This window comes from Carcharhinus amblyrhynchos, chromosome 8 (assembly GCF_965287045.1).
Source record: "Carcharhinus amblyrhynchos chromosome 8, sCarAmb.v2.hapA, whole genome shotgun sequence".
Lineage (NCBI taxonomy): Eukaryota > Metazoa > Chordata > Chondrichthyes > Carcharhiniformes > Carcharhinidae > Carcharhinus > Carcharhinus amblyrhynchos.
This window is the reverse complement of record NC_137331.1, coordinates 63960000-63976352: the sequence shown is the minus strand read 5'-3', so window position 1 is coordinate 63976352 and position 16353 is coordinate 63960000. Positions and strand designations below refer to the sequence as shown.

At 38.7% G+C, this 16353-nt stretch overlaps 1 protein-coding gene across 1 annotated transcript in view; it reads right to left on the bottom strand.

Moving 5' to 3' along the window:
- nsmaf (neutral sphingomyelinase (N-SMase) activation associated factor) overlaps window positions 1-16353 on the bottom strand; it is a 91436-nt gene that overhangs the window by 74869 nt on the left and 214 nt on the right. Inside the window, exons 2-7 of the mRNA XM_080194192.1 lie at window positions 9552-9641; window positions 8447-8525; window positions 5846-5913; window positions 5711-5747; window positions 2154-2204; window positions 429-500 (exon numbers count right to left, since the gene is read on the bottom strand). Of these exons, the coding sequence (XP_080050318.1) occupies window positions 429-500; window positions 2154-2204; window positions 5711-5747; window positions 5846-5913; window positions 8447-8525; window positions 9552-9641 (397 nt within the window). The remainder of the gene's footprint in view (window positions 1-428; window positions 501-2153; window positions 2205-5710; window positions 5748-5845; window positions 5914-8446; window positions 8526-9551; window positions 9642-16353) is intronic.

Sequence of the window (16353 nt, the reverse complement as noted above, 5' to 3'; positions counted from 1 at the left end):
TTCTCTCTGCTACAGACTCAGTTTATCACATGACTCTGTTAATCAACTTTAATCAGAAATCCCAGAGGAACTTCTTCATAACACAAGCTCCAAGTTACAAATTCCTAGCCGAAAATGAATTATTAAACTTTCACACCGAGCTAAATGTTTTCCAGACACACTGGCTGCTGGCAGACTAACTCTGAAATTTTAAACATTCCTCTTAAACAAGAAAAAAAAACAGTATGTATCTTTATAGTAATTGCATATGTATCATCACACCATTGTTTTCTATGGATTATAAAAGGTAACTGAGATTTATTCATTGCCAAACCTGATCTCACATCAACTATTTTCTATTAACTTTGCAATTATACATGGAAACAAAAAAAAACCCTTTTTCAAAGAATTATAGTATGGCTCAGTACTTTCACCTCATAACATTTTACCTGAAGTAAACTTTGCACAACATCTTCTGCTTTTGAAATATTCTCTATCCTGAAAACATAGTCCTTTGGGCCCTGGTTAAAAAGATGAAATTACTTATGTTACTCAAATTATTTTCAATCAGTTTATTTTAAATATCTCCTACACAGTTCAACTTAAAAATGGCAATACTTATTTAATCTGTCAATGATAGATTAACTAAACTGCACAATATGAGGAATTATGAATCATTTCATAATAGCAGACATTTCTATTTTATGTGACTTTAGATAGGTTAAGTTCAATTTAAGAAACAAATGGCTTCAGCCAGCTACATTTTGGGGAGTGGGTTGCAATCTAATATGAAGATCTCATTGTTCCACTGTAAAGTTGATTATGTGGTGAGTAATACATGTGAATGATTACATAAAATTAGAACAATACATTGCATCCAATAAATGTCTTTCTTAATAGTTATTTTTGTGCCCCTGGTTTCATTGCATTCCAGTTTCAAAGCATGTCAGGCTACTCAAAATCCTTACTTTTCACAAGAAATCATTAGTCATTATTCTATCCAGCTATTAACGCCTTGCCTCATAATACAGAAGCATTGTTAAAGCTGTCACCTTGTTTTCTTCAAATAAATGGTTTCAAAATGAAAATATTGAGGCATAAAACACAACTGCAAAGCTTCAATTCTGCAAAAACACCAAATTTCCTTGGGCAAACTAACATCTGCATCATTCACGAACATCCCATTTTGAAGATCCATCAAGAAACAAATCTGTTGAGATTTACAAGTCTTGCCGCTGCTTATCTGGCAAGGATCCCACTCGAAAGAAGATATACTGACCCCTTGTGGACTAATTTTAGTATTTTCTATTTCTTTTGTTGCAAGCAATTTCAGCTTTTGCATCCTGATCTGACAGTGTTATTTCCCAACTTTGAGAAGAAATGAGCTGCCAGAAGAAAGCGTCCAGCGTATTCTTCAATGGCCAATATACTGTCATCATGTTAACTTTTTCAATCTTGCAAAGTGATTCATATAAAAACGTAGACTTTGGTTCCCAAGAACCTTGTCTTTTTTTTTGGAAAATCAAAGTTAAAAATTGTTTGCATGGACTGCAAAGTTTCATCTAACTTACGCACATAACTGATCTTTTATCGCCTTCTATATCACAACCTTTTACGGGGGAAACATCACTACTTGTCCAGTATTGTTAAATAGTAGAAATTTTAAATACAGCAACCTGAGCTGCAGCAAACAAATAAAAATGACAAAAATACTGCAGAGTAACAGCCAAACAAAAATAGCGTTTGAAAAACAAACAAAAAATGTTTTTTTTAAATGGATTAGTTGAATTTCCTCTATCCAACCACATTTTGATTAGGTGGGTCCACAGTAATAAACCCACTTGGCACATGTACAAAACAAACTGGAGCTGATGCAATTTCAACATAGAAGGTGGCTGATAATCAGGTCTAGAAATACCACATCTTCAAAAGGCCATAAGCTATGAAGTTTAATTTGAAAAGTGTTACAATTAACTTTTGAGCAGATCACACTTAACTAAGTGTGAAAAAAATCATTACAAGCAAAACAACACATCAAGTATGAGTTTGCCGCAAGCATATATTTTAATGCAAATTCTATTCTTTCACATGGCTAAAGTTAGTACATACAGTCACCAAATTCAACAGCACATTAACAAAGTTTAATAACTAAATAAAGTAAAAGATTAACCCACTCTTTCGATTTTATATGGAGCCACGAGTCTTTGTTCTCTGATTAAACAGATCTAAAAGAAAAAACAAAATACAATTACTTCCACAAGAAAATGCAAAAATCCTCCCAAATTTTCAGACTTCAACAATCAACTTGATTTTAGTTGGTAGCTTACAGATGTGTGAAATCCTGAGACATATAACGTAATAAAGCCTTTGGGCAAGATTCTCCGACCTCCCAGCCGCATGTTTCCCATCAGCGGGAGGTTGCATGTTGCTTGCTAGCAGGAGGATTCGTCCCGCCACTGTCAATGGCAATTCGCACTGACATCACTCCACGCCACGAGGAAGCCCATGGGCAGGGATGCACTGCCAACAGGACGAAAGAATTCCAGTTTTTATCTTTCCTCCATTTTCCCAAAGCTGTCACTGAAATATGCTCAAATACCCACTTTCAAAATGACAGGCAGGTGGGTTCTGTTCTCAGACTTCCAACAATGGCATTCTGAAGCTATCATTCTTTTCCTCTTCTGCCCTTTGCCATGCCAAGCCAACACAGCCAGGATGGGAAGCTCACCACAAGCAAAGAAATGAGCCCACATTCTTAACTACTCTATCACAACTGCTGTGCTGATCAGTCCCCTGTAAATAAATTATAAGAAAATCAAAAGTCTTAAGAAATGTTTCTTTAGAATTATTATATGTTTTCAAGTTTTCATCCGTTGTAACCAATAAAAACATAGCACCTATGTTAAAACATCTGTTCTGGCAAGGATATACCTTAACTTTAGAATGTGAACGATGCCATTTTGCTCTAAAAGGTTCTAAATCATTTACATTTTGCAAAAAGGGAAAATTATCCACTGTTGTATATTATCCAGGATTCAGAGCTTTTCTAATGATTTTACTAATTGAGTTTTCAAGGACAATTATGGATGGACAACAAATGCTGGCTTAACCTGCAACACTCTCTTCTGACAAAGAATAGAAAAAGGAATCCATGTCCTGACACTGAGGCCATTTGCAGGTCATTTGGTAGGACTTCCTATAGGCAGCTAGTTAGCACCCTGCCAGGAAAGCAGAAAATTACAGATGGCAGGTGGGACCTAGTGTTGACAGGAGGTTTGACAATACCATGTTGAAGGCTGCAAACAAAGGGTGGAGGAAGGGGCGCAGCACAAGTGAGCCTGTGGAAAAATGGCTTCAGTGAGAGGAAGAGTTGCACTATATTTTAGTGATGTCTTCTTGATAGTATTCCTGCAGGCAACAAGGGAATGTAGAGAGGGTCTGTTTCCAGTAGAAAGGATGGTGGATGGGTGAGGGGAAGAGGAGGTCAGCAAGCATCGCAAAGAAAGCATGGATGGAGATGCTCAAGAAAAGCAAATAACTATAGGGTTGTCATATGAACATGGATGCAGTGATTCAATAACCTTCAGAGATCTGGTAAAGTGAGTGAAATGCATAACAGCAAGGTGGCAAACCAGCATGTCTTGTATATCATCAATGTAATATGGGGCGAGACAGCTGACCTAAGCACAGGAAATCCCCAAGGACCACCACGCATAGTGAGCCACATACTTGCTCACTGCAGTAGTCAGAGTCAATGGCCTCCAAGTGACACAAAGATGGACATTTAAAGTTGCACTGTCTGACAAGCACTGCTGGGTCATGAAACAAGTGTGACGTTGTGCATTGCTATCACTGCAGGAAAAACAAGTTCATAATGCATAGGAGCAGAGACACACAAGAGGTGTTGTAGTCTTGATTACTCTAGACATGCAGATCGAGTCATAGAGGTTTACAACAGGGAAACAGGCTCTTCGGCCTAACTTGTCCATGTTGCCCTTTTTTTTAAAACCCGATGCTAGTCCCAATTGCCCGCATTTGGCCCAAATCCCTCTATACCTATCATACCCATGTAACTGTCTCAATGCTTTTTAAAAAACAAAATTGTACCCTCCAATATTACCTCTGGCAGATTGCTCCAGACACTCACCACCGTCTGTAAGAAAATTGCCCCTCTGGACATTTTTGTATCTCTCCCCTCTCACCTTAAACCTCTAGTTTTAGACTCCCCTACCTTTGGGAAAAGATATTATCTATCTGATCTATGCCCCTCATTATTATATATATCTCTATGAAATCAGCCTTCTACGTTCCAGAGAAAAAAGTCCCAGCCTATCCAGCCTTTCCTTATAATCAAACCATCAAATCCCGGTAGCATCCCAGAAAAGGCACTTTTTCTAATTCAATAATATCCTTTCTATAATAGGGCGGCCAGAATTGTACACTGATCATGAAAGATGCAATGGAAATTGGATGAGCTGCAGCAGGCCAGCCTGTCGAGGACAATGTGAATGTGGAGAGGATGAGAAAAACGGTGGTCACGGGCACAAAGCCTTCATTCATGTCAGTGGACATTGATACATATTTAGAACAAGATGCACCAGCTAGTGCACTTGGCACAGATGTTCAGCAGCTGGTGATGGAGGCAGTGACTGCTCTGGCCATTTCCCATTAGAGGACTGAGGATAGGGCTAGCAATGCTCAGCTTCTCACAGACGGAAAGCCTCGGGAGTGATCACCAAAGTGGCAGATACTGGAACAACAGTGTGTAATGTGTGGAAATCTGTCAGAGTTCCAGTTAGTTGTTTGTTCCAGACGATCCCTAAAACAATCCTGATACATGAAAGTGGGTGCCTACCACACCCCAATGACCACAACTCCTCTTCCAACATTCTGCATAGGTCAGCAACCACCTGCCTACATAGCGACAGTCAGCAGAGATACTGCTGCCCTGACACTTCAGTGAAGCTAAGCCTTTGCACATTTGAGCTTCTTCGACTGTCAGTCTGTTTTATTCTCCCTATGCACAACTCTCATCCACATTTTAACATATTAAATCCACTGGAATCACTATATCATTGCATGTAAATACAAATGTCTTGAAAATAAAATGATATACATTAGATCAACAAGTTCAGAGCCCTCACATCCATACAGCCAAATAAATGAATTTCACTTCAGCTAAAAGTCATTTTCCTGTAATAACACGCTATTCCTGTTTTGTGACACAGGAAATCTTGAGCGATTCACCCTTCAAAAACATTTACTAAGTTTAATTTTGCTATGTTACAGACCATCCTGCAACACAAGTTTTGTTACAAGTGCACTCACATCAAATTCATGTAATTAAATGCTTCAAATGAAGAGAATGTTCTCAGCACTCCTTCCCAGCATAGCAAATAATCCCTTCCCACCAAACACCCAATGTGGCAGCCTCTAATCTGCTTGCCAGAGGCTAGTGTTATTAATTTTCCCAGCCTTAGGTCCGAAAGACAAAAAAAAGACTAAAATGAGAGCAGTGAGAAAGGGGAAACAAGAAATAGAGAGAAACAGAAGTAGAGGAAGGAGGCAATGAGCAAGTCCAGGGCACAAGAATAAACAAGTAACAAAATTAATAAACTGAATGAAGGAAATGACAGATAATTACCATATGCAAAAGACAGAGAAAGTGTGCATCAGAAACAGAACATTAAGTGAAAAGGGATAGGAGAAATCAATATTGAAAGAATCTTACCTGACAGCACGTGATGCAAAATCCACAAATTCGATTTCTGGAAAAGCATATATTAATTGGAATAAATGTGAATCCACCTGAGTATTGTACTTCAAATAAAATTGAGAACCTGTATATGCACAAGCCTAAACTCACTCTTCAAAGGGATTATTACTGTTCTTATCTTCTAGCTCTTCAATTCTGCTGCACTCTCTGAAAGGGAACTGCAAATTTCCAAAGGTCAGTATACAGAAGAAGTTCCACACTTAAGTTATAAACAAGGACTTGAATTCAAATACAACAAATTATTTTTCAGTAGAAGATACACAAAAACATTGCATACAGACAGATAACTGAAGTCTTCATATCTAAAAGTGGAAACATTTCCATCTTGGTTCAAAATTATATCATAAAATTATTTCACATATTGGGCACTAACATAGCAGATCCTTCCAGTAATGGTTTTTAAAACTAAAATTTGCATACCCCAGAGTTAACAGGACATTGTCAAAGGGTTTATGAGTCATAATGTGAAATCCAGATCTCTGTTCATGACCTGAAGCTTCAACAGATTAAAATTCACACACAGCAGCTCAATTTTAACTCTGTATAAATGAGTAATTATTGAGCAAGTTAAATCACACTGGATACTGAAAAATGCCTGCATTAATCGTACCGTATAATATTGGTTCACTAAAGGTGATTTTTGGAAACTTTGCATAAGCAACCAATGATAATATACCAATATTTGCAGAAAACTTCTAACAAAATTTGAAACAACTCTTATAATGCAGTTAATAATTGTGGATCAGGAAATCTGAAATAAAAACACAAAATCCTGGAAAAACTCAACAGATCAGGCTACATCTGTGGTGAGAAAGAGAGTTAACAACTGGTTCTGACTAAAAGTGACAGTCCTGAAACATTAATACAGTTCTGTTTTTATTTCTTATGGACATTTTTATTATAACTAAAGATAGATGCATATTTCTGATTATTGCACTGATTTTTTGCACTGATGAAAGGGTTGCTTACTAAGGAATTTCATAGCATAGCATCTTCTTACAGTGTCTACACCTATTTCAATGAAACTCACTGAAAAATTTAAATTGTTATAAGATTTTCAATCTTTCCATCTTTATTTCTTTCCCATGTGCTTTTTCTCTTTCCTGCATTGTCTCTAAAGCATGCTTCTTGCAAGTGACTATTTGTCTCTTACATTTAGATACAAAATATAACATATAAAATAGGAACAGGAGTAGGCTATTCAGCCCTCTGAGCTTTCTCTGCATTTAGCTAAAGTTCCAGCTTGACTTCACTTTCTATCCTATCCTCAATCTATCTTGTATCCAACAAACCAATCTCTCTGTGTCTTGGGTATACTCAGATGAGCATCCACAGCCCTCTAGGAAAGAGAATTTCAAAGATTCACAATCCTTTAAGTGAACAAATTTAAATGAATACTTTTGTTAAAAAGCCAATCCTGGCCAAAAACCACAGAAACCATACTGTAAACTCTTGACTGTACAACTCCAAAAGTCAACTCAGGCCAGAAGCATCACTCATAAGACAAATATTTCCTCAGCTCAATTTGCTGTTTTGCTTGGGTAAATGTGAAAATTTACTCTTTTCTTTGGATACACTTAGAAAATTAATGCACTATTGTCCCACAAAATGCATTATAAATGTTCAAAATGTCACAGTATGCTACTTGACTATACACTACTTGAAATTCAAGACATAAACTGGGCTAACCCGAAATTCCATATATATAAAATCGAAACCATGTGGTATGGTTGGTCAGAAGAAAATCTCTTTCAGCTTCAGCTATCTGCTGTTGCTCTTTTCTCTTGTCACATTTCCTCTTTTGCTGTCCTGATTTCTCCTGATTTCTCTCTCTTGCCAACCTCTCCACTTCTGCCTTCCTTTTCCTCTTATGCTTGCGTGTCTCTTATTCTGCCTCCTATTTCCTCTTATGTTACATCTTCTTTTCTCTCTTTCTCTCCTTTTACTTCTGTAGCTTTGGTAGGGTGTGGGATGTAAGGTTGCCATCAAGAGCTACAGGCTACATTATCTGCAGATGCAGGCAGTGCAGCAAGTGGTGATTGGAGTAGATTCTGGGGTGCAGGGCATTTTTTTCAATTAATGGGTGCAGATGGTTGGCTGGGACAAGTGTTGAAGAAAAACTTTCAGGGATTTACAAATATAAATCAATGAAACAAAAGAACATAATTAAAATAGAAAAAGAGAAAAAAAACAAACAGTGATGTATGTCAAGTGATTTGAATCGAAGATCTGAAACATGAAAACTGAAGTAATAAATAACTTGGACACTGCAGCTTTTAAACACAGTCTAAAATTAAACAAATTCAGTTTCTCATCAACTGTAAAAGATATGAAGAAAACAAGGGTCCACTTGACAAATAATTGATGAGGATGAGGGAACACAGCTCTTGTTCATCAGGCCAGTGACTAAGCTCTAAATCTGAGGCCAGAGATTATCAGGGGAAAGAAAATGCACAGTGATGCTACAGAAGATCACACCACTGATATTGCAAATGCAAATTATGAGTTAAAAGAACTGAAAGGCAAATATCTGTAAATGGCAAATGTAATCCTTTCCAGTATATATCTAATATCTATTCTTGAAGATAAGCATCTGGGATATGTAAAATATTCCAAATATCGTAAAGATACATAAATGATATCTAAACACCAAGTATTGTATACAAATGAAACAGTTCTTGCTGACTATACCTTTAAAACAGGTTCTGATATTTGATCTGGGTCAAAGATCAGGGATTTTGAACAAATCTTCAAGGAACCTTTAATTGATCTGCAACAAATGAAGGCATTATAAATTCTATGTCCAGGCAAACATGTCAGAATAGAAAAATAATCATACTGTGTTCAGGCCTACGCATCTCTTTTTTGTCCAATAGCAATGAGTCAGCTGGAAACAGTACACAAATGTTTACTTTCCCCCATTGCAAGTGTTACTATAACATGGATACACCGATACTAGCTAATGAAACAAAAGAACACACTGAAAAAGGTAGAGAGAAAGGAACACATAGCAGTGCTTCCAAGTGTTGTAGACTCCCTAATAAAAGATGAGTGCCAAAGTAAGTTTTCTGTAGTTGTTAAAACAACACAAAGTTGACCAGGTTCAGTTTCTTATTTAAAATTAGCATCAAGTTTTGGGATACAGTTACTTTCCATCAAAAATTTCTTCGCATAGACAAGTAGAAACATCTCTCTGGATCTGAACTTTTTGTGAGGTTATGCACCAGAAAAAGATTAGAGGTAAATGTTGAAAAATGTTAATTGGCTTTATGATTGAAACTATATCATAAGAACTGAGAGCCCCCACCCAAGTGGCCATTCATCATGTGTAGATAATGGCGCTGTACCCTGGCTTCAGCTGATGTTCATATTCATCCACTTGCAGCTACAGTCACCAGATGTCAATCAGAAGAGTGACAATATTGAGTCTCATTCCTAACTCTGGGTGAGAGGCCCAATTGTAACATCTCTGTTGTTTATAAAAATTGCATCAATTATTTATTTTATTTAAAAGAACATGGGCCAAAGTGTTTGGCCTTTGACCTTGTGGATCGAGGACTAGAAATCTTTAGCCCTCAACAAACTTAAAATTAGAGGAATTTTCTAACTTGGAACTAACTTCAGAGAATACTATTCTTTAAATGTGCTGTAGTTAGTTTCTTTCTTCATGTACAATTTTTCACGTTACAGCTATATTTCACACAGCCTCCCATTTGTTGCTTATAAATAGCAAGAAGCAGACACCAATTACGCAACACAATTACATGAATTGACTTTTCCAAATTTCATATAGTACCTCTTTTCTCCTTTGTTGTTGGTAAATACATAATAAAATGTGTGATGGTCAAAGTAATACTCTTCCAGGTCAAGCATCAGCAGAGAAAACCTGTTTGATATATAAAGAAAATGAACTGGAGCACCAAAAAGTAAATTATTTTTTCATTACCAAGTCAAAACTATATCTTTAGGCAATTGTTTAGCAGATAGAAATAGGAACGGTTATTAGATTTACACACACTTTACGTGGACACACTAAGTCATTGCAGTTTTTAAAATCAAACAAATTACAGTATTCAAGAACAATATAGCCTTAACATTACAGATGCAAAACATGTGCCCGTCAGACTCACAATAGCATATATTATGCATACAGTATAAAATACCAGGGGAAAACTCTACCAATAAGTCAATTATATACACAGCATACAACAAATTACTCCAGAAAATTAAGAAATGTACTAAAAATATTGTAAGAATTACTGTTGTAAAAGTAAAACATTGGATCTGAATTTCCTGGCAAATTCAGAATTCCAAAACGTAATGACGGAGTTGTGTCTTTTCTCCCACTGCAGAATTTTACATGCAAGTAATTTATACCAACATCAATGTGCACAAATTTCCTTTATCGTTGGCACATTCCCGTTACATCCACCAAAACCCAAATCAACTGGTTAATATTGCTCAGCCCCAAAGCAAAAGACCAGAAAACGTAGATTTTTTGCACTTTCACCAATTGTGAACAGCATAAACTAATGTTAAATATGTTAGCTGTAATGGAATCCAATGTCACTACTTGTGTTCTTTAAAAAAGACCTGCAAAGTATTTTCTATATCCTCGAATGGTTTAGCATGTCAGAAATTGATCATGTGTATTTTTTCAAACATGTCATGCTTAGTGTGGACGAATGATGGTTTGATGTCTTCAAATTTCAATTTTCATATCACTGTGATTAAATGGGGCCTAAAAGGAGGAATATGGCACATGCCCCATGCTTCCCATGAGCCCCACCTTAGACCTGTTTGGCATTGGTCTTTGCATCCTACTGTCTGCTACTAAGATTCTCAATAAATTTCTGTGCAAGCTACCACTCATGTAATCAGCAAAGAAACCAGGGTAAATTTTGGCATAAACTGGATCAAAGAAATTACGACTGATGTTTCTGACAGTCAAGAGGTTTGCCCATTGGCTCATATGTTTGTGGAAGGACACCACCATTCTAGACTGTGGACTACCCAAGCTGTTAGCAATTTTAGTACTTTATCAGGTCTAAAATATAAGTCGATCTAGCCTTTTTCCTTTCACTTGAATCTGTCTTTTATAAGAAACTTCCAAGGAATGGCAAGCTGAAGCAGGTGTTAGAGTGGGTTCAATATATTTAAACAATAAGTACATTAGTATGAACAGCTCTTCAAACTTACAAAACCATATCAACAAAAGGTTGTTTCCAAATTTAGCCAAAGTATAGAACACTACAGTAAAATTAGGAAGACAAGCAACAAGCCAAAAAAAGGTTTTCCAGCTTGGAGCAGAAATCATAACTTGTAGAGGTATATAATTGCCATAGCTATGTTTCTGAAGTGCAGTATAAATAGTCTATGACTCATAGATATGCTGTTGAATTTCTGGCTCACTTTGTTCAAAGAATTTAGCAAACAGGGTCCCTCAGAGCTGTCACTAAATAGACAATAGGACCAGGAACTTGCTCTGACAACCTTCCTCAGTACATATCATTCAGTGTACCAGCATTACCTACATTATATTAAAAAATAATAATAATAATAATAGAGAAGAAATTAGGGCATCCTCATAACCTTGTATGATTTTTACTTTGGGGTTTATCCAATATTTCCTCAGCTTATGTTTGATCAAGGATCTCTGACTATGATGATGAACATGATGTAGAGATGCCGGCGTTGGACCGGGGTAAACACTGTAAGAAGTCTGACAACACCAGATTTAAGTCCAACCAGTTTATTTGATAGTAATCCCACAAGCTTCCGGAAATGGTGTTCCTTCGTCAGGTGTGTGGAAGGTTCTGATCAGAGAAGGGCATATAAAGACACACACAGTTTACAGAATACTGATTAGAATGCAAGTCTTTGCAGCTAACCTGCTGTTCAAGTCTTGAAGATGCAAACAATGTGAGTGGAGATAGCATTAGCATAGGTTAAAGAGATGTGTATTATCTCCAGACAGGACAGTAAGTGAGATTTTACAAGCCCAGGCAAGTCATGGGGGTTACAGATAAGAACATAAGAACATAAGAAATAGGAGCAGGAGTAGGCCATCCAGCCCTTCGAGCCTGCCCCACCATTCAATAAGATCATGGCTGATCTGTCGCTGCTCAGTTCCACTTTCCCGCCCTCTCCCCATAACCCTTAATCCCCTCTCCTATCAAAAACCCATCAACCCGCGTCTTAAAAATATTTAGCGAGGCAGCCTCCACCACTTCAACGGGCAGAGAATTCCAGAGATTCTGAATCAGATAGTGTGACATGAACCCAACTTCCTGGTTGAGGCCATGCTCATGCGTGCAGAACTTGGCTATCAGTCTCTGCGCTGTCGTGTGTCGTGAAGGCCGCCTTGGAGAACGCTTACCCGAAGATCAGAGACCAAATACCCATGACCGCTGAAGTGTCTGCATGCAGATGCTATGACCACGGATGAACGAATATCGTTCGACAATCACCAGGCAAGACTGTTCCCTCCCTGTTGGTGAGCACTTCAGCGGTCACAGGCATTCGGTCTCTGATCTTCAGGTAAGCGTTCTCCAAGGCGGCCTTTATGACACACGACAGCGCAGAGTCGCTGAGCAGAGACTGATAGCCAAGTTCCGCACACGAGGATGGCCTCAACCAGGATCTGGGGTTCATGTCGCACTATCTGTAACCCTCATGACTTGCCTGGGCTTGTAAAATCTCACTTACTGTCCTGTCTGGAGACAATACACATCTCTTTAACCTATGCTACTGCTATCTCCACTCAAGTTGTCTGCATCTTTAAGACTTGACTAGCAGGTTAGCTGTAAAAACTTGCATTCTAATCAGTATTCTGTAAACCGTGTGTGTCTTTTTTTGCCTTTCTCTGATCAGAACCTTCCACGGTGTGGGGAACACCGTTTCCCAAAGCTTGTGGGATTACTATCAAATAAACTGATTGGACTTAAGCCTAGTGTTGTCAGACTTCTTACTATGATGCTGAAGCCTAGGGTGTCAGTACATTTGTCTCCTCTTTCTCAATCTGATTTAACATTGATAGGCAGCTTGGACCTGGCAGACATACTACTTTTTAGCATGGAGAATGTTCTTCATTGCCATTCTGATCCGTTGGCTACTAATGAAGGATGCCAGGCTTCCCCACTGACAGAGAGTATGCACTCAGGACTCCTGGCTTGGATTTAAGTTGGGCTCCCACACACTCAGGAGCAAGTGGCTAGACTGATCCATATTCAATTTGCCTTCCACTCGCTATACAGCTTGAGCGTTTCCTTATTCCCTCTGTATATCTGATATCCTATGACCCTTTACAACAAATCAACATTCTATAATGTCTCTTATTCAGTCTCCTCTTCTGTCGACAGTAAATCTCTCAAACATTTTATTGATTTATTCAATTTACATCTTGTACCTTTTTGATAACAGGTGGCCAACTATCAGAAATGAACACTGGGATATGGGCTAGATACAGAAAAGAGAACTCTACATAGTACAGAACTTCGATTGAAAGGAAGTTGAACAAAGAAAGAAATCTTACTGATGAAAAAAGGAAGTGCGAGGGCATTTGGGTCATTGCAGCACAAGGCTAAAACCAATGAGGGGATGCATTGTCTGGTTAAGTCAATGGAAATCAAACAAAAGAAAGGAAAAAAAAATTAAATAGTTTGAACCCAAGAGATTTGGTTTCAATTTATTTTAGTACCTTGGGAGTATGGTCTGGGTGCAAGGGAATGAAGATGTGGGGGACCAAGTAGAAATATGCAACTCAGCTTAAAGAGTTAGCAGCATTTCAATAGGAAAGTGCTGGAACCAGGACTAGGTGAGAAGCTGTACTTCAAAAGACTGAATGCACACAAAGTCAGGGAATGCAGCACTAAGACTTGGGGTACTGACAGCCCAGCCAGTGGGAGACTGCACAGGTCAAGACCGAGCATAGGGTAATTGAAGTGCTTTGAGGTATTTATGGAACTGAGATCACTGATGATGGGGCGTCACCTGCTCAATAGTAGTACTGAGAATGCTGAGGATGCCCGAACAAGGGCAAGCTGAAGCACTCAGCATGCCGCCTACAATGACACTGTAGGTCAGTGGGGTTATCCATAGTTGGATACAAAAGATAGATTGTAGCTACATTGGAACACATGTAGGGCCATTTAGCCCCTTAGACCTGTTATGCTGTTCAAGATAACGGTTGGCCTTTAACCTAACTCCACAGACCTCTCTTTGCTCCACATCCCTGCAAACCTTTGCCTCATAAAATTCTATCACTCAAATTTAAAATTAATTGATCAAACTCAGTCCAAACTTCTACCACCCTTTATGTGTAGAAGTGCTTCCTAATGTCTCAAAAGCAACTTTAATAATTCAATAACTCATTACAGCTGCACCATGAAATAATATGGACACAATAGCATAGTTCATTGTGCTGTGTATTTTCCAATATATAATTAATCACAAGTAACCTATAGCTTCGCTTCTAAATGCAAATCCATTTTCTTACAATACTATGCAGTGAATCACAAGGAATACATGGGCTTCTCAAAGAATCCAACATACTTAAAGTACGAACTTTAATCTAGTTCCTGTTCTGCGATAATATTTTACACAACTGTGGAATGAACACTAAATGAAAATAGTGAAATTCTGATGCAGTAAACAAGAACGTGCATCATTCCCACTTTTTTGTCATTTTAAAATTTAATATAACATCTATAGATTGGTAGATATTGAAAGAAATAAACTACCCACAAATAGTTGCAGTGGATTTACACAAATAGGACTCACATATTTCATGCCTTGTATTTAATTATTGCAATTGACATTTATATAGCATATTTAAGGTAGGGAAACATAGAACATCATCATCTAAAAGTAGACACTGAGTGAAAGTAAGAGGGGTGCAAGTTGGGCGACACAGTGGTGTGCACTGCTGCCTCACAGTGCCAGGAACCCAGGTTTGATTCCTGGCTTGGGTCACTGCCTGTGCGGAGTCTGCACGTTCTCCGTGTCTGCGTGGATTTCTTTCAGGTGCTCTGGCTTCCTTCCACAGTCCAAAAGGATGCTGGTTAGGTGTACTGGCCATGCTAAATTTTCCCTCAGTATACCTGAGCAGGCGCCAGAGTGTGGCGACTAGGGGATTTTCACAGTAACTTCATTGCAGTGCTATTGCAACCTGTGACACTAATGAATAAACTTTTAAAAAAAGTAGGAAAAAAGAGATAGCAATGTAATGGTTTCAAGTTCAGAGTTTCTCCCAAAATGGCGACAGAAGTTGTTAGTGGCAAAAATTAAGACAGGTAATTTTCAGTTAAGCAGCAGCTAGCGCACAAGTCACTCTGTACACTTTACTGAGCAGGACAGCAAAGTAAATGATGCAACGCAACACTTGATTTAAATTACAAGTAACTATTGCTTGACATCAATCAGAAGGCTATTAAATTGCAAGCTTATGGCTTGCACCTTTTAAAAAAAAAATCTCCCTTCCTGACAAGTATTCAGTCCATAAGCACTAGGCCAAAGTTGATATGTCCAACTGGTGGTACCCATTATTCATCTCCAAGCTTCAACAATGGACATCAGCAAATTATTTAACTACAAGAACGAAGGCAATACTATTCTCGTTCACTGTCCACATACCACACTTTGAACATAATTTCCTGCATAGTGATCAAGAGCATGAAGCAAATTTGAGTTCCTGCTTTCTAACCCTGAAGCACAGAAAAAGTAATCAGTCACCAGTGTGGCTATGAGGGGCTGTTAAATTTGATATTTGAGACCAGAGACACTGCCACAGATATTTTATTAAACTTGGCATGGACTACAGTGGTTCAAGAAGGCAAGCATACTGCCACCACCTCCTCAAGGGGAATTAGGAATGGGCAATAAAAGTTTGCCTAGCCAGTAACACTCATGTCCCATGAAGAAATAAAAGCATCCCCCTGATCTGTATGGCTCAGTTGTTCACTGCATAAATATCTATTTATAACCCAACAAACACAATCTACAAAATGTTTCAGAGGTTTCCTATTATCCTCCTCAGGACTGAATGTTGATTTTGTTCAAACCGATGTGGGAAGGCACTGAGCAGAGACCATGGGCAGTTACAGCAGTTAGTTCAGAACAGCCAGGGTGAAGGCCGAGGAGCCTATACCACAGTGAGAAAACAAATAGCAGTGACATAACAACAGGTCAAGAAGCTGAAATCATTTCAAACTGTAATGCCTTGGACAAGGAAGTCAACTTACAGAAAAGGAAAAAGAATCTAAGTTGCAGCAAAGACAAAACACTCGGGGGATTTTGAGGCAAGAAAACGGAATGATCCGAGCCTGACAACGGGAATCGGCTAAAGACAGGAGCCTCTCCAGCCGCAACATCTGGCGGCTCAAACATCAACAAAATAAACTTTCTAATCAACAGCTGCAGCTTGAAACCCGTTCCCCCCCCCCCAACAGGAGCGGGAGCACCGCACACTGATAACCCCGATACCCCCCACCCCCCCCCCCTCCCTACTCACCCTCCCACCAACCCGCAGCCAGGCCCTGCGGCCCCCACCCCCAGCCGCCGCTCCCTGATCCCCTTCCCCGGGCCCCGCCGCAAGTTTG